Raw genomic sequence first — 19517 nt, forward strand, 5'->3', positions numbered from 1 at the left:
AAGAAAAAATGACTCTAAAATATGAAGACAAGGGAAAAATTAATATTAAGTTAAATGTTTTACATTAATATTAAAATGTGATTACATTTGAAAATCACTTCCTTGTTTTGCAAGGATTTTCAGGTGCACAAACTGATTGCTGTGTGGTTTCAACTACAACGTTTTAAAACAGTGTACGATGAGAATGATATATAATAAGGGATGTGGATACATTTTAACTTTTTAATACATTGGATATAGTGTGAGGTAGTGCATCACAGAGTAAGCTTGCCCAGACCATCAGAGATCTTGAAATTTATGTGACCTGAAGTGAGAGACCTGGAGTAGATATCTTTCAGAAGTCCTTATGGGTTTCTGTGAACATGCGGCTTTTTAACATACATGCTAAATTGTGATCAGCCTCTCTAAAGTTAGGAACTGCTCTTCTCCCTTGACAAGTCATCTGAACTGACCCTGACATTGTAGATTCTCTCCAAGGATATTCTATTTCTCAGGATTTCTCTTGAGATTCTAATAATTTCCTTGAAACTGGAATAAAACATTAGAGATTGCGTAATGTCAAACATAATCTCACATGTTCGCACTGGAGAAAATCTGAAAGATTTCTAGATTATTCTAACAGTCACCAACATCTTGGAAAGTTTTCTGTACCCAGTTGAAGTTATTCCTCTGGTGGGTATATCAACTATGTCTACTATTTCTTTGACTTTTTTCCACACAGACATGGATACATGAGGGCAGGTAGGAAAGGGTCTTGCAAGGAGTAATCATAATTTTCCAAGAATACATTTTTTTTATGTTCTAAATTATTTTTTATTAAGCTATAGATTATATCAGAGGAAACTTTGTTATCTGGGAAATGACATAAATGTTTATCTGGGACTGGTAGGTCTTGGATATAATTCACAAAATCATTACTCCAAGGAAAAGCAGTTAATTATTTTTATAAATGCTGATTGTCTGCTTGCACCAGACATTTTTCTAGGCGCTCGGGATAGGTCAATGCAAGAAAGCAGACAAAAATCTCTCTTTTTGTGGCAAAACATCCTTGCATATCTCAAAAGTAGCTTGGACCTCATCTCTCAAGCCCTACATAAGTGAGCTATCAGCATGGTAAACTAAAAAGTGAACGTTATGTCACGAATATATATTCTCTTCCTTTCCAAACTGGAAGCCAGGACTAATGCCCAACAATCTTATCAATAAGTTACTTTAAAATTATGATTTGGATAAGGATGTAGGTAACATATTTGTACATGTGCAATGATTTCTACATGTACACATAATCTTTTTGGGGGTAAAATTAAAAGGAAATAAACCTTGTTAAGGACATAGATAACTGAGACATTTGTACATATATAGAGTATAAATGACACTTTAACCATGTATTGCATCTTTTCCCAGAATGGGTAAAAAGATAAAGAAGGAAGCAGAACCTCCTCCTAAGGATGTGGTAAGTGTCTGATTTGAATACTAGTAGCATGTTAACAGCCAGTTTTAAAAATAAGTTGTTCAAACAGTTTGGCATGTACCAGTATATACAAGAGTACACAGTGGCAGAAGTCCAAAGTCTAACTAATGATAAGATTAGTCAGAGAAATCTAACATTATATAAACAAACATTTACAACATTGTCATTACATAATTAGCACAATTAGTGAGTGATTATTAGCTTTTCCAGTATGTGGATGGCATGTTTATAAGCCAAGTTAATGAATAAATAGTTTTGGTTTGTTCTTTTAAATACCTTACATTTGTCAGTCTATCACTAATGTTAATTACCCAACTGAATTTTCAAAATTAACTGGACATTTTGCTACAGTTGTTAGTTATGTGTATAAGGCTGTTGGAAGAGAATCATTTGGACATCAGAATATATTTTCTGGTTCTTTGGAGAGAGAGGTCTGGGTTCATCATCATTTTCTATTCCAAATGCTTAGTAATGCATTCCTTATAACACAAAGTCCTATTTCTCTCTTTTAAAAGCATGTTTTTATCTTCTCTCTTTACATTTTTTGAGATACTAAAAAACTGTTTAAAAAAAATGACCTTGGACAATTTTGAGTTTAGAGAGTTGGTTTTGAAAGACACTTGGTGTGTTTTTCTTCAAAAAAAAAAAACAAAAACAAAAAAAAAACACGAATAGAAAAAAATAAAATATAGTCAACTCACAAGACTTTATAGTTCAAAGGAAACAGCTTAGTACAGGAACCTCCCCACCAGCACTGGAGCGTTGTGGTTACAAATGCAATCTTCATTCCAGCTCTGCCTCTCACGAACTGTTTTTTTTTTTTTTTTTATGAAGTTGCCAGATTCAGACAAATTATTTCAGTTTTTCTTCACTTCCTCAATGGGAATTGTAATGTACCACTAATTTTACTTGTTGTATGAATTATTATAAAATGAAATAAAAGATAATAAAGTTCTTGGTGCCTGGCACACAGTTAACAGTCAGTAAATGAGATGTGTACCATGGAAATCCTTTAGACTCTGCTACACACACACTCACACACTCGCACTATGTAACTACTTAGGTATATATGATACTTCAATACAGTTGGGTAGCACCTATCTGCCCAGGTCTAAGAAACCTTTGCGGAGATGGTCATTGTGGTATCCAGTGTATTTTATCAGTCTGGCTGCTCTCCTTTGGACATACTTTTAAAACATTACAAATTCTCTCTCTCTTTTAAAAAAAATTTCATTCTAGGTTTGCATTACCTCTCTTTGCTGCAAAAGAGCATTATTGACATCTTATTACTAGAAAGTGGGTTCATGAACACAGTATTTGATGACAAACACTTTCTGATTAAAATTAGAATTAAGTGACTATTAACCAATGGATATATTTGTCTAAGACACTTTTTGTAATTTTATCATGTCTGGCTGCTATTGTTCTCTGTATGCTAATCCTTGGGGAGATACATCAAGATTTGAGAAACCATTCCAACCATAGTTTTAACAGGAATCCAGCTCTGGCTCCTCAGCTCACAACAGCTTTGCGGGCAACCGAAGGCAGGGTAAAAATTACCAACGGTCCTCAACTACTGTTTTTCCCAAGGATCTTTCCATCTTTCCCATACTCTGACTTTATGCTAAAATGCTGGTAGAGTAGTATTAAAATATCTAATCACTTTTCTATCTTGTAAATTCTAATACTTTAAAACAGTATACTATAATTTAAAATATCTGAACTTGGAATTTGTTACAAGGTATACTTCAAAGTCTAGGTTTGATGTACAAATTATAAATGAAAACCAGCTTTAAAAGAGGTATATGTAGCTGCTTGAGAAAAGAAATTTTTCTGTATCAACTAATGGTAGTTTTGTATTTATATATTTCCTGAAACATTGTTTCCAAAGATTTAAAATTTCCCCCCAATTTATAAACTTTATATTGAAGCATAATACACATACTGCCTTGAAGCCTGTGCCCCACCGTCCCACTGGTCCTGGGTACCAGGCCATGAAGTGTCTCAGGTGGGCAAGTCTAGGCATAAACCCCAGGACCAGGGCTGTTCAGCCTGTTCCTCTGAGTCATGCCCCCCCACACCCCTGCTCCCTTCCCCCACTGCAGGTACTCTCATTCTTTTAGAGCAGGCTAGCATTTTTTCTAGCCTGGCCACCTTTAGTTATAAAATCCATACCAAACATGGTTAATAAAAGTTTCTGGCGCAGTATTTAGAAATAAATAATAGAGCTCCTAAAGCCCACTATTTCAAGATACAACAGATATCTTTCTTTGAAATTTGGGAACTGTTACCAAAAATGATTAAGGTCCCTATGTGAAAAGGTGTTGCTGTACAGTTATATAAAAGACAGAACTCTCTCCCCAGTAGGAATTGGAAGCATGTCTGAAATGTCTCTCCCAGAGTGTAGGGATGAGGAATATGATAGCCCGGAACCAGAATGCCCAGTGAATTCCTGTTCCCGGATGCCTTTGCTCTTGTCCTTCAGTCCTGCTGCTGGAACAGTCCAAGCCCCAGTTGTCCCTAACCCTCAACCCGGCTGTTAAAATTTCAAAACTGTACAGATACCATGAGGCCATAAAAAGATACAGCTCAATTAATTTTTGCACAGTGAACACACCCCTATAACCAGCACCCAGATGAAAAACACAACAAAACATTACCAGTCTTCCAGAAATCCCCTCAGGACCCCGAAGGACTCTAACATCATCAAACATTGTGTCCTGTATTTGAAATATATAAATGGAACCATAAAGTATATTCTCTTTTATCTGACTTCTGTTCAACAGTGCATTTTTGAGATTTATCCATACTGTTGTGTATAATTATGATTTTTTATTGCTGTATAACATTTCCTTGTATGAAAATACCTCTCCATTCTAGCACTGATGAGCATTTTGAGTGGATTCCCCATTTGGGGTATTAGAAATTGTGCAGCCATGAACATTCTAGTGCATGTCAAAGGTTTTTATTTTCATTAGTCTTTTCTTTCACCTGCTGGTTAAAATGGGTAATAGGGACAGAGAGAAGAATGTTTAGTGATATGGTTAAAACAAAAAGCTCTCTCTGTTTTTCTTAATGTTCTTCTTGTGCATATATAGTCTATTAATCTCCATTCCTTCTTATAAAAGAGAATACTGGCTAAGAAAATGCCTAGATATAGGAAGATATGGCTTAAACAACCAATACAACCATATTCTGCCTTCCCAAATTATTTCCATGTCTGATTGAAAGGCTGTTTGTGATACTGTAATAAAAGGCAAACTTCCTATGGAATGATTGCATTAAAAAATTACTAGCAGAAATTACCTTATCAGGCAATATTTAGTATAAGGCAAAATATTCAGCAACTAAGAGTAAGTCTCCAGAGTTAACTGCCAGAGTCTGAGTCTTCACTCTATCTATCACCCACCATCCATGATCGGAGGCAAATTCCTTAACCTCTGTATATCCCATGAGGATGTAATTATATCCACTTCACAAGACATCACTTAATAACTACTCATAGAGGTGAAGGGAGGTTAGATCAATCTAGGATGCTTCTAACAGTGCCTGGCACTGGTTAAAATGTAGTCAATGCTGTTGTTATTAATGACATAGTTAAAGGTACTGTTCATCATTCTACAGAACTGTAGAAGTTAGAACTGTTGAAGAAGGCAGGTGATCCACTGAAATTCCTGGAGGCCTGATGTGTAACCATTATGATTCATGGTCAGGTCTTTGACTTTATGAGCATGGCAATTTTATTCTCTTAATATTTCAGAGGCAATTGAGCTTCAGTGGATAAATCACAGTATCTAAACTTGCAAGAGACTATGACCTGGCTTTGGAATATCAATGATTAAGTATCAACTGAACATTTATGTTAAAGGGTCAGCAACTTCTCTCCCTAGTTGATTAAGTACTTATGGGAGTCTAAGCCTGGTGCATACTGAATCAGAGCAACACACAATAGTAGAACCTGCTCCTTCACCTGGACAACCAAATTCAGTTCTTTAGAAGACTGGGGTGTCTACTAAGACTTGTTTTTCAGAAACTTCTTTATCAACCTCACAACTCAAGCTTTGTCAGAGACTGCCCAAACTGCCACAGACTGTTTTCTAGAAATGAAGCATCATAGGGACTTATTTTCCCATCTTTTTCCCTCATCAAAGATAAACCACCATGACTGAGAAATATAGTATAAATTCATAAATAATACACATATACAAAACTGCATAAATAATTATGTTGCTCATCTTGCTCTAAATGTTTTTTTTTTTTACCTTGAATCAAGTTGTAAAGCAAACTAGAGGCCAGACAAACTAGCTATTTTTATTTTAACTTTCACACTTTTTAATATATTTTAACTGCTATGTAGTATTTACTCAAAGTTCATACTAGAGTGGTGCAGTCTACTTCTTCTGTATCTGTCCCTCTTTTCCTGCGTAATTGGCTCCTCATGATCTGAGACCAGCGATGTGGTTAACATTTTCCAGTAAAAATTAAAAAGCCAAGTCTGGCCAAGATGGAGGCCTGACTGACATGCTTCATCTCCCTCCACAACTAAGAAGGACTACAACTACTGCAAAACTAGAAATAACCAGAAGTTCCAGAAAATAAAGCTACATGGAAGTCCAATGTACGAAGTTATAAACAAGTGGTGCTCATCTGGACAGGTAGGAGGGGTGAAGCCAGGGCAGAGAGACCAAGCTGTGCTGGCAGTGGCAGCTGCAGCGATGAGTGGCGGGACCCGGTAAACACAGACACCTGTATTTAAGGGGAGGAGAGAAGCACCGGGGGACCACACCTGGCTGCAGATTAAACCCATCAGCTTGTGATTCCAACACCAGGGAAGGCAGACCCCCATTGCCTCGGACTGTGAGGCCCAGAGGGCGTGGGGACGGAAGAGGAGGCTCCCAGTCTCTCAGCGGAGAGTGAGCAGCAGGAATCTATCTTGGACCCCTGCCCCCACACAAAGCGCCACAATATGGTGAGAAGGGTTGCCTGGTAGTGACAAGTGCACAGGGCTCTGCCCCCTATAGCGTAAGAGGTGTGACAGCCCCACCCAAGAAGGAAAGGTAAACAAACCTGTCAGGATGGCAGGGATAATGATTGAGATCCCAATCATGCAGCTGACCAGAAAACAAGTACACCAACTAACTGACGAACAAATAGATAATCCTCCTGAGGCTCAGTTCAGAGCTATAGTCATAAGGCAGCTTACAGAACTAACAAAAGATTTTGAACAAGATGGGGAAGGAATGAAGGCCAGACCTGCTGAAATGAATGGAAACACATACGAGACAAGTGGTGAGGAAAGGAAAACCAGGGATCAAATCAACAAATCAGAACATAGGGAAGGAACGAACAGTCAACCAGTGCAGAAAGAGGAAACAAGAAGTAAGGAATATGAGGAGAGGCTCAGAAACCTCTGGGACAGCTATAAGCGAATGAACATTCGAATTACATGGTTGCCAGAAGGTGAAGAAGAAGAACTAGAAATTGAAAAATTATGTAAAAAAATAATGAAGCAGAACCTCCCTAACTTGGGGAAGGAAATAGACTTACAGATCCAGGAAGCACAGAGAGTTCTAAAAAAAACTGGACCCAGGGAGTACCATACCAAGGCACATTATAATCAAATTGTCAAAAATTAAAGATAAAGAGAGAATCTTAAAAGCAGCAAGAGAGAAGAAGAGAATTACATACAAAGAGGTCCCAATAAGACTGTCAGCTAATTTCTCAAAAGAAACTCTGCAGGGAAGAAGAGACTGGCAAGAAATATTCAAAGTAATGAAAATCCAAAACCTACAACCACAATTACTCTATCCAGCTGTCATTCAGAATAGAAGGGCAGACAAAAGTGCTTCCAGGACAAAGTAAAACTGAAGGAGTTCATTAGATCCAAACTGTTATATGAGATGTTAAAGGGACTTGTTTAGAAGAAGGAGGATCAAAACTATGAACATTAAAATGAAAACTGCATCACAAGAACCAACAACAGAAGCTAGGGAATCAAAACAAAGGCAAACTAAGTAGGCAACGAGAGGGGAAAAAGAATTATAGTATGGGGGAACATATTGGAGGGAGGTCAGCGGGGAGGGGGAAAGGGGAAATGGGAGGGAGATGATGCAGGAATTAAGAAGCATAGTAGGAGGGAGTGGAGTAGACAGGAAGATGTTGAGAAGAACTATATGCACAACCAATGGCCATGGACTAAGAGGGGGGAACAACTGCAGGGAGGGGCTGTCACTGGGTGGAGGGTAGCAGAGGGCAAAGAAATTGGGACAACTGTAACAGTATAATCAATAAAACATTAAAAAACAAGGAAATAAAAAAAAAGAGAAACAGAAAAAAAAATTAAAAAGCTTTTTATTTACACCTACCAGCCCCAGAAAAATCACTTTGCTGTCATTACTTATGTACTTTTCACTGAGTTCAACTTTGTAACTGTCTTCTTTGAGACTTGTGCTAATCCAGTAACCACTAGTCACATATGATTATTTAAATTTAAATTTCTAATAATTAAAATTATGTTAATTAAAATTAACAATTAAAAGATAAAATATTTGGTACCTTAGTCACCTTAGTTACATTTCAGGTGCTTAGGTGGCACGTGTGGCTGTGACTGTCATACTGGAGAACGCAGAATCAGCGTTTCCATCATCAAAGTTCTGTTGGACAGCACTATCCTAGCCAATCTTAAATCTTTTCACAGACATGTAAAAGTATCCCTATAAATCTATGGCTTCTCTATCTGACTGAGCTTAAAATTCAGAGTTTGACTGAAATGGTTCCCTTTCTATTTTTCTTTTTGTAAATAATTTTGGCTCATCATTTATTTTGCTCAGAGCGTGAAATTATAATTTCACAACCAGCTTGTTGGTGAGCGATTGTTTCTCACAGGAAAGCAGATGGGATGTGTAATTACAATGCAGTATTATTTATTTAGTTGTGTTAGTGCTATCATTTTATTTTCAGCACCCTTTTAAATAAAAAATTACTATAATGCTGTAGGCTCTGTAGGAGAAACAAATGTCATGCCAAGTTTCTCCACTCTCTGCCAAGCATTAATATTTCTCCTCCTCTGACAGCTTTTTAGTTTAAACACTCATAGCCTCAGTCTTCACTTTAAACTTCTCAGACACTATTACCTTTTCCTTAATGAGGATGGCAAAACACTGAAGTGCCTTCTAAACCCTTGAAGAGGAGGAAAAATACATACTATAGTTGTTTTTTAAATTATTTTCATGTACTCTACTAGTTTGAGAATTGTAGTCATTCTGTGGAGATCATGACATATCCATGTTTCAACATAGTATATTTTTCACATCCTTACATAATCAGCTTTAAAAATATTGAAATGTAAGAGGGCTCCAAAGTGAGAGTTCTAAAATGGAACGGAAATTTGTTGTGAATGGGGATTGATGGGGAAGGCAACCTGCCAGAGTGCTAGGGAAACTATCTTAAGTGGTAAAGCTGATCCAAGGCTGTGATTCTCAAGGGTTCAGCAGGGCGGCCAGGGGCCTTATGAGGATAGGATGGTAATTTTTCAGATTAAAAAAGAGGTGGTCAGTAAAACCACATCTGTCACCCAGATGACCCCAAGTCTTCTGGCATTCTGGGATGACCCTTTAATACCTAAATAAAATAGTTCTCAAATCACAATCCCCAAATACTTCCAGAAACCCTCCCTTAAAAGTTCTGTGAATTATATTAATATATGTAATTTAATGAGTATCTATTATGTACCAGACAATGTGCTCAGTGCTTTACATATATGATCTCTAATTCTCTCCTTAATCCTTTGAGAAAGGTATTATTATACCCGTTACAGTTTTCCATTAAAGGAAACTGAAAATTTAGTGGCTTACATAAGTTGTCTGCTTCTATATGGTTCAATTGAGAGATTAAGTCTCCTGGATTCCAAAATGCTTTGCTCTTTCCACAGTATCCCAGGTATTCCAAAGCTGTTGTGTTGATAGCTGTCTCTGTATTAGTAGTTTTTTTTTTAATACAAAATTTACAGTGCACTTACAGGGCAGTGACCACATCCTTCTGTAAGATTGTGTTATTTTTTAAGTCTTAAGACACCATTCATTTTTATGTGCTTTTAAAGCTCAAATGTGAACCTGATATTTTCTCTCTGTATTTCAGTTTGATCCATTAACAATTGAAAGCAAAAAAGTAGCAACTGTGGTGTTAATGCTTAACTCTCCAGAAGAAGAAATTTTGGCCAAAGCATGTGAAGCCATTTATAAATTTGCTTCAAAAGGTTTGAATTTTTCAGTTTATCTTTCTATTTCATTAGTTGCTTAAAACATTTACTATATAAAGGGTACTTTTCTCCCCAGTCTTTAACTTACTTTCAGTCAGATGAATTCTTTTAGACTACCAGATATGATTTATTGCATTATCTGAAAGTAATATATCTCCCTAAGTGCCTAAGAGTCTGAAGGAGTAATTTTGTCACTGGGTGGATGAGTCATTTTGAAGATTTTATTGTAGTTTAAAAAATTGTAAATGTTACAGGAGTTGAAAGAGCTCCCAGTGGTCAAAGCCAAAGCAATTAGAGTAATAATATATAGTAGTATCGGATTGTAACCCAAAGTAGAAAATAAATATCCACGAGTCTCTACTTCAATAAATAAACAATTAAGTAAATAATGGGAGAGGAAAGGTAGATCTCCCATGCAGAATTCCCAATAACTTATGTAGATACTCTGCCCTCAAGGAGGCAGAATATAACTGCTTTAGATGTGAGATGTGCATAGTGACTTCTTTCCAAATATTATCACATGGAAACAGGGAAAGAATGAATAAGTTTATAGTGGAAAAACCTGACAAAACCACTTCAGTCAGGTAACCAAAATCAACATCAACAGTGATCTCATGTTGATAATCTTGTAAATAAGTCAATGAATGACCTTGACACAATATAATGAAAATGACACTTTGTTTATTTCCCCCTAAACCTATAACTCCTGTCTCCTTGATTAAAAAAAAAAATCAAATTTCCATTCAGGGACATTCTACAAATATCAAGCCAGTATTCCTCCACACTGTCACAACTATCAAAATAAGGAAAGTCTGGAAAACTCTCATAGCCAAGAGGAGCTAAGGATACATGATGACAAAATATCATGTGAGATCCTACATAGGATCCTGAAACAGAGAAAGAACATTAGACTGAAACTAAGGAATTCTGAATAAACTATTGATTTTAATTAATAATAACATATCAATAGTGGCTCATTAATTATAACAAATGTACCTACTAATGTAAATTATTAATAATAGGGGAAACCTGGTGTGATATATGAGGGAACTCCTTATACTATCTTTTTACTAAAATGGTTGTAAAAAGTAAAGTTTATTAAAACATTGTAAATGTTACAAACTAAATTATATTGAGAGATTTATTTATAGAAAATTTACAAACATAAAAGATGGTTATATTTTAGTTTATTCCAAATGGTGATAAAATTAAATTTTTATTATAGTGCATAACATTTTAATTGGGACTATTTGAAGAGTTTAATGTAACTTGGTATTTTTAACAAGACCTTTTAAACTAAGGAGCAATTTGATTTTAAAGAAATGATAATAAAACATTGGTTGGGGACTTATATGAGAAAACAAAAAAATATTTGGTTAGCAAATGGGTTAGAAAATGGTAAAATTACTCATCTTGCTGTGTCACTTTTGTCATCATTGGGAATCCAGACAAAAACCAGAGTGGTTCTGAAAGGGAGAGTTTATGAGTAGATTATGTAGAATTCTGGGTCAATTTCATGGAGACATTGGATTATGCATCTGTAGTAGCATGAGTCTCATTCAGGCTTGTAGAGTCATCGTAAGTCATCTGGCTGTCATATGTACCTAATTATATATCACTTTTTATATGACATGAGATGAGTAAATAAGTAGGCATGTATTTATTTTATGTTTAATGAATACAAAAGTTATTATAAGTCTGGTGTTTTATACTAGCAGTATTTTCTGAAATAGTTTTTTAAGGTAAATGATGGGACTTTGCCATCTGGCCAAGATGTAGCAAGGAACCAGATTCTCAACCCCCCCACCCCCACCCAACTGAAACAACCAATAAAATAGACAAAATATATGAAATAGCAGTTGGCAAAAACACTGACTGTTAGACAATGAAGGACAGTGACCTCTGAGTGACAGGAGACAAAGGAAATAAGCCCTATGACTTTCCGAGCTTACTGATTTCAGAGAGTTTCCAGACTGCAGCACAAAATGGGGTAGCTTATGCAGAGCCTATTGGACTCTCTGAATTGAGAAGGGAGAACTGAGAGTCTAGGGGGACAAACACAGCAAGAATTTTCAGGTTAGAGTAACAGAGAGGAAAGCACTGCTCTGAGAGATAACTCGAGAGCAGAGGGTCCCACTCAAGTATTTGCCTGAGTACCAGTCAGTATGTACATGTGAAGTGGGCACTTGAAGTCAGACAAAGAACCCAACAGGATTAGTGGCAACAGTGCCTGGGGCTCGCACAGAGCCACAAGTAGTGCTTGTTCTCCTAGCCAGACAGAAAAACCTCAAGATGCATGGACCATTGTGCAGAATACACATGGGCCTTGCCTCGGTAGTTAGAAATAATTAGCCCTAGATTGAGCAATGTGCTGAAAGATCTGAAAGGATCAAATTGTTTCCAGATAACTGCGTCCCAGGATAAATTTCTAGAATACCAAAATATCCATTACCCAAGTAGGTAAAGTACACAATGTCTGGTGTCCAATAAAAAATGATCAGGCATCATCAAAAAGAAGCAGGAAAAAAAAAAAACCCATATCAGGATGTAAATCAATAAGTAAATCAAAAGTGATCCAATATGACCTGGATTGAGCATTGGCCTGCAATCCAAGTGTCGCTGGTTCGATTCCCAGTCAGGGCACATGACTAGGTTGCACGTTAGGTCCCCAGTTGGGGGTTCATGAGAAGCAACCACAAAGTGATATTTCTCTCCCTCTCTTTCTCCTTTCTCCTCTCTCTAAAATAAAAATAAATAAATAAATAAAATTGTAAAGAAAAAAATCCAATTAAAAAAAAAAGTGATCCAATATGTGTGTGACTGGGGTTTCTGAAAAAGGCAAAGGACATAAGAAGTATTTGAAGAAACAATGGCCAGAGTACCCTCAATTTGATGAAAACTCCAAGCTCACAGATCCAAGAATCTCATCAAAACCCAAGCACAATGAATATGAAGAAAACTACACCAACTCACATCATAATCAAATTGCTTGAAACCAGTAATAAAGAGAAAATCTTAAAAGCAGCCAGAAAACAGCCCTGGCTGGTATGGCTCAGTTGGTTGGAGTGTTGTCCTGTGAACTGAAGGGTTGCAGGTTTGGTTCCTAGACAGGTTGCGGGTTCATCCCCAGCTGGGACGCATATGGGGGACAGCCGATCAATGTTTCTCTCCCTCATCGATGTTTCTTTCTCTCTCCCTGCCCCTCTCTCTAAAATCATTGGGCATATCCTTTAGTGAGGATTTACAAAAAAAAAAAAAAAAAGCCAGAAAACAAATGTTACATTCAGAGGAACAAAGATAAAGATGACAACAGATTTATCACAACTAATGAAACAGTCAAGGAGTCAGTGGAGTAAAATCTTTAAGGTTCTAAAAGAAAAAGAAAAACTTCCAACCTAGAAAAATAGAAACGCAACAAAAATATTTTTCAAAAACCTGAAATAAAGTCCTTTCCATACTTCTAAAACTGAAGCAGTTCATTGCAGGCAGAGCCACACCGCTAATTATCGTACAGCAGATAGTTTAGACAATAACAAAATGAAAATATGGATCTACACACGGAATAAAAGTAGAGTACTAAAAATAGTAATATATAAGACATTTTCTTATTATTTAAATCACTTAAAAATCAAACTGGCTATTTTAAACAAAAATTATAACCATCTATTTGCAGTCTGGAACACATGTATAAGATATGTGACAAGAGCAGCACCAAGACAGAAAGGGGAAAATGGAAGTGTATGCTTTAAGGTTCTTGTACAACCACTTGTGAGTACACTGTCATAGGATGTATATACTACAGACCCTAAAAAAAAGTAAAATAACAGAACAAAGAATAACATCAAATAAGCCAACAATTGAAATGAAGTCATAAGAAATATTTAGTTTATACAAAGAAGGGAAAAATAAAACAAAGAATAATGGAACATATTAAAAACAAGTGACAAGGTGGCAGATTTAAAGCTAATCATATTGAAAATCAAATTAAATATAAATAGTCTAAGTACTTCCATTAATAGAAAAAGAGTTTTATATTGGATATAAAGCAAGACAAACTACATGCCACCATCGAATAATGCACTTAGAATATAACACAAATTATTTGAAAGTAAAAGGTTTAAAAAATATCCTATGACAACACCCATCAAAAGAAAGATGCAGTAGCTATATTGATATCATAAAAATAGACAGAAAAGATAGTCATTGAGGTAAAGGTCATTTTATAATGATAAAGAGATCAACTAATCAAAAGGCTCTGAAAAATTCAAAACAGTTATATACTTAATGCTAGACCTTCAAAATACATGAAGCTAGAAATTCAAGGAGAAATTGATATCTGCAATTATAATGGGGGATTTCGATGCCCCCGCTATATACATGAAAATACAAGTCAATAGTAAATCCTTAAGGATCTAAAAAACTGAAACAGGAATATCAATTAATTTAACCCAATTGATGATTACAGAGCACCCCGAAGACAGCAGAATATACATTCTTTTCAAGTGCATAGAGAATATTTTTCAAAATAGATCATCTTCTGGGCCATAAAACAAGGCTTAATGAATTTAGAAAAATTCCAATTATACAAAATATGTCATAACACAATAAAATTAAAAATCAATGGTGCAAAGAACTTGAGACCATCATTAAATGGAAGTAAATAAATAACACACTCCTATGCATGTTAGTTAGTTTTGTAATTAATTATGCAATTATGCAATTAATTATGTCAGCACATGACTGGCACTGGGCTAGGCACTGAGGATAGGAGAGAATAGAACAGAGAGGGTATCCGTCTTCATGGAAAGTTAAATTATAATGGAGTAGCCAAACAGTGTACAGAGGTCATTAAGTAGTATGAAAAAATAAAGCAGGACAAAGAGAGTTAAGGAAGACTTGAATGTTGAAATAATATTAGATAGGATGCACTAAGAACTGAATGACAATGCTAAGCAAAATATGTCAATCAGAAGAAGTTAAGAATCATATGATTTCACTCATATGTGGGATATAAAACAGAAACTCATAGACCTAGACAGACAACAGTATGGTGGTGACCAGAGGGAAGGGGGAGGGGGATAGTAAAGGGTAAAGGGGGGCAAATATATGGTGGCAGAATATGATTTGACTTTGGGTGGTGGGCACACAATTCAATATACAGGTCACATATCATATAAATGTACACTTGAAGCCTATATGACCCTGTTAACCAGTGTCACCCCAATAACTTTAATTTAAAAAGAGGGGAAGCCAGCTTTGTAAACATCAAGGGGAATGTAGAACAGCAGATGCCCAGGACACCTGTGCTCTAAAGTCTATTCTGAGAGAAAGATGTGTGGAAGCAGAGGAGTGTGAAAGGCAGATGGCAAATAAGAAATTGGAATAACACAAAGAAATTTTGGTGAAATTGTTGATATCCATGCATGATTTTCTTTTTACTCATAATGTCAGGTGAGGAAAATAAAGCAACCCTCCTTGAACTTGGAGCTGTGGAAACTTTAACTAAACTGCTCAACCATGAAGACAAAATTGTAAGAAGAAATACTACTATGATATTTGGAATCCTGGCTTCTAATAGTAAGTAGGAATTTTTAAAATTAAATCTCACATAATGCCTTATCTTTCCTTTAAGTTTAATGTTAAGGGAATGGATTATTTTAATTTTATTTAAACTGACTTTAATATTAGTGAAAAGTTAATTATGATATAACAAATGTATGATTTCATATTTTAAAGAATATTTTTAAATATAAAAATAAGTGTAAATACTCTCTAAATTGGTGATGTAGTATGTTACAGTCTTACAAGTTAGGAGAGCAATCATTGCCTTTTAAAATTGAACTAATTTTTTTCTTGAGTTAGTATAATGAAATTTGCCTGCTTATTATACCTAAGTTACACTTCATATATATTTTATAGTGAAGGAAGCCCAGGGTAAAGAGTTTTGATACATTTATTTTTTTGAAGCCACAAACTATATTTTGCCCAAAGTAAATTTAGACATTTATTTACTCTTAAAACTAGGCCTATTACTTGCTTGAATGTTTTTATATATTTAATAGGGTGGAATAATGGTATTAGTTAAAATAACACTGTTATGTCTATTAGAATATCGGTTTTGACAAAAACCATGCAAATAGAGGCAGTCTTTGCCTAATGAACAGGATATGTTTTCTCTTTGTAAGTCATTTTCATACTATACGGTATGTTTCTGAGTTAGCAAAAAAATCTTTGTAATTTACAATAAAAAACGATATTCTTGGTGGAGACAATCCTAACATGAAATTCGGGCTGGCGGTAATAAACATGTCTCTATCATAGGAGCTGGCTAAAACCATCATACTTTCTCCCTTTAGCATAGTTTCTCCCAAAGTCCTGCCTCCCTTCCCCTTGCTTTCCCTGGACCCTGTGTGAGGCAGTGGGGCCTCCTTATTCTGTGATGTCCAGCCAGGACTGTGCCGTCAGTATCTCAGAGACAGTTATGAGTGAGGCTGGGGAGGGAGGGGGTTGGAGAGCTTTGTCTGGAATCTGCGCCATGACCACCACAGCCACAGAGACTGTACAGGCAGCACCTGCAGTATCGGGGACACTGGATTCCTTTGGGGACTGTAGTGGAAGAGGATCTGGCAGCAGCTGCAGGAGTGCTAAGTGGTGGCTGTGCTGGGGCTCTGGGAGTATTCCTGTGGATAAGAGCAGGATGAGAACAGCCATGGGGGAGTGGGTGTTCTACCAATCTGTATTATGATAACATCAGTCAGTACTTACATAGCACTTATAATGTGCCAGGCATTGTTCTACATGCTGTTTATGTATTGAATCATTAATGAAGTTGGTGCTATTATTATTTCCTTTACATATGAGGTAGCTGAGACACAGAAAAATTAAATAAGGTAGCAATCATTTGTATAGCAGGGCCTTAATAAATTTGTCTCACAGGTTGTCTGTGTACTAATCCTGCCATTTAGAAGGTGCTGTATTGAATGTATTTATAGCCAAAAAAGGGAAAATTAAAAGTTTTTTTTAATATGTTTTATTGATTATGCTGTTACAATTGTCCCAATTTCTTTTCCCTTTGTTCCCCTCCCCTCCACCCAGTAACATCCCTCCCTCCAGTTGTCCCCCACCCTTAGTCCATGCTCATTGGTTGTGCATATAGTTCCTCTCAACATCTTCCTGTCTACTCCACTCCCTCCTACTATGCCTTTTAATTCCTGTACCATCTCCCTCCCTTTCCCCCCTTCCTCCTCCCCACTGACCTCCCCCATAATGTTCCCCATACCTATAATTCTGTTCACACTCTCGTTGCCTACTTAGTTTGCCTTTGTTTCGGTTCCCTAGCTTCTGTTGTTGGTTGTTGTGATACAGTTTTCATTTTAATGTTCATAGTTTTGATCCTCTTTCTCCTAAACAAGTCCCTTTACATTTCATATAACAGTGGTTTGGTTCTGATGAACTCCTTCAGTTTTACTTTGTCCTGGAAACACTTTCTCTGCCCTTCTATTCTGAATGACAGCTTCACTGGATAGAGTAATCGTAGTTGTAGGTTTTTTGTTTTCATTCCTTTGAATATTTCTTGCCAGTCTCTTCTTCCCTGCAGAGTTTCTTTTGAGAAATCAGCTGACAGTCTAATTGGGACCCCTTTGTATGTAATTCTCTTCTTCTCTCTTGCTGCTTTTAAGATTCTCTCTTTATCCTTAATTTTTGACAATTTGATTATAATGTGCCTTGGTGTGGTTCTCCCTGGGTCCAGTTTTTTTGGAACTCTCTGTGCTTTCTGGACCTGTCAGTTTATTTCCTTCCCGAAGTTAGGGAAGTTCTGCTTCATTTTTTTTTTTTTTTTACAAAATTTTTCCATTTCTAGTTCTTCTTCTTCACCTTCTGGCAACTCTTATGATTTGGATGTTGACCCGCTTATAGCTGTCCAATAAGTTTCTGAGCCTCTCCTCATTTTCCTCACTTCTCATTCCCTGTTTCTGCACTGGTTGACTGTTTGTTTCTTCCCTATGTTCCGATTTGTTGATTTGATCCCCAGTTTTCTTGCCCTCACCACTAGTTTTGTATGTATTTTTGTTCATTTCAGCAGGACTAGCCTTCATTCCTTCCCTGTCTTGTTCCAGATCTTTTGTTAATTCTGTAAGCCACCTATTACTATAGTTCTGAACTGAGCCTCAGAAAGATTTCCTATTTGTTCATCAGTCAGGTTCCGCATCTGCTGCCTGGTGAGCTGTGTCACCGGGATTTCAATCGTGGTCTGCTTCATCCTGACAATTCTGTGTTTAGCTTTGATTCCTGGGCGGGCTATAGGGGGTGGAGTTTCATGCATACGTCACTACCCTGTGACTGGCGGTGATTGGCGACCTTTTTCACCACACTGTGGCGCTTTGTGTGGGGGTGGAGGTCCAAGATGGGTTCCTGCTGTTACTCTCCGTTGAGAGACCAGGATCCTCTTCCTCCATCTGCACCCCCACCGGGCCTGAGTCCGAGGAAATGGGGGGGTCTGCCTTCTCCAGCGTTGGAATCGCGAGCTGATGGGTCTTGACTGCAGTCGGGATTGCTCCCCTGTCATTTCTCACAGTCCCACTGCTATCCCCGCTGCTACCACAAACAGCACTGCCCGACCTTTCCGTTCAGATTTTTGCCCCTCCTACCCGTCCAGACGAGCACCGCTGGTTTATAACTTCATACGTTGGGCTTCCATGTAGTTTTATTTTCTGGAATTTCTGGTTATCTTTGGTTTTGAGGTAGTTGTATTTCTACTTAGTTGTGGAGGGAGACTGAGCATGTCAGCCTAAGCCTCCATCTTGGCCGGAAGTCCAAATTAAAAGTTTTTATGTTTTATTCTGTTTACGTACCAAAGAATACGAGAACCAAAGAATATGAGAATATGTAACACCTCTTGGTCAACTCCTCATTTTAAAAACATGAAAGCAGTGTGGAGTTACCTCAAAAACTTAAAAATTGAACTTCCTTATTATCTAACAATTCCACTTCTGGGGATTTATCTGAAGAAACCTGGAACACTAATTCTGAAGAATATAAGCACACTATGTTTATTGCAGCATTATTAACAATAGCCAAGATGTGGAAGCAGCCCAAGTGTCCATCAGTAGATGAGTGGATAAAACAGCTATGGTACATTTATATAATGGAATACGACTTGGCCATAAAAAATAAATTTTATCCTTTGTGACAGCATGGATGGACCTGAAGAACATTATTCTAAGTGAAACAAGCCAGTCAGTGAAAGACTAATACCATATGATTTTACTCATATGTGGAATCTAATGCACTGACAAGTGAAACAGAGACAAACTCATAGAGGGTAGGTGACAGCTGTGGTGTGGGTTGGGGGTTAGGGGATGGAAGGACTGAGCAAAAAAGAGAAAGGACTCAGAGACACGGACAACAGTGTGGTGATTACAGGTGGATGGCGTGGGTGGAGGTGGAAGAAGGTATAAGGGAAATAAATTGTAATGGAAAAAATACAATAAAAAATAAACTATTAACATAATAATAATAATAGGAATTATCCCTAAAGGATTAGGTTCCTTGCTGAAAGTCATGCAGGTGGTTATTAGCAGAATTTAGGTTAGAGCCGGAATTGTCGCTGTACTCTCTGAATCACAGTTTAGTAAACTTTCTATTCACCAGATCTTTTATGATCCTTAACATTAGTGTGCATTCTAAGTCAGGTTCTCCTTCTAAGTGGTATTGGGGGAGAATGCATCTAATTTGGAAAAGAGAATTATAATTTCCTGTTTGTACTTACATTTTCTAATTTAGTATCTA

General features: G+C 36.8%; 1 protein-coding gene across 2 annotated transcripts in view; it reads left to right on the forward strand.

Annotated features, from left to right (window-relative positions):
- The first annotated feature begins 1405 nt into the window (after nt 1–1405).
- Nucleotides 1406–19517, forward strand: part of ARMC3 (armadillo repeat containing 3) — a 74518-nt gene continuing 56406 nt past the window's right edge. For both annotated transcript variants that reach the window (XM_090268032.1, XM_090268033.1), the window contains exons 1-3: nt 1406–1453; nt 9608–9725; nt 15180–15305. In XM_090268032.1, the coding sequence (XP_090124158.1) occupies nt 1406–1453; nt 9608–9725; nt 15180–15305 (292 nt within the window). The remainder of the gene's footprint in view (nt 1454–9607; nt 9726–15179; nt 15306–19517) is intronic.

Source organism: Furipterus horrens, unplaced genomic scaffold, assembly GCF_987537825.1.
Source record: "Furipterus horrens unplaced genomic scaffold, mFurHor1.1.pri manual_scaffold_2, whole genome shotgun sequence".
Lineage (NCBI taxonomy): Eukaryota > Metazoa > Chordata > Mammalia > Chiroptera > Furipteridae > Furipterus > Furipterus horrens.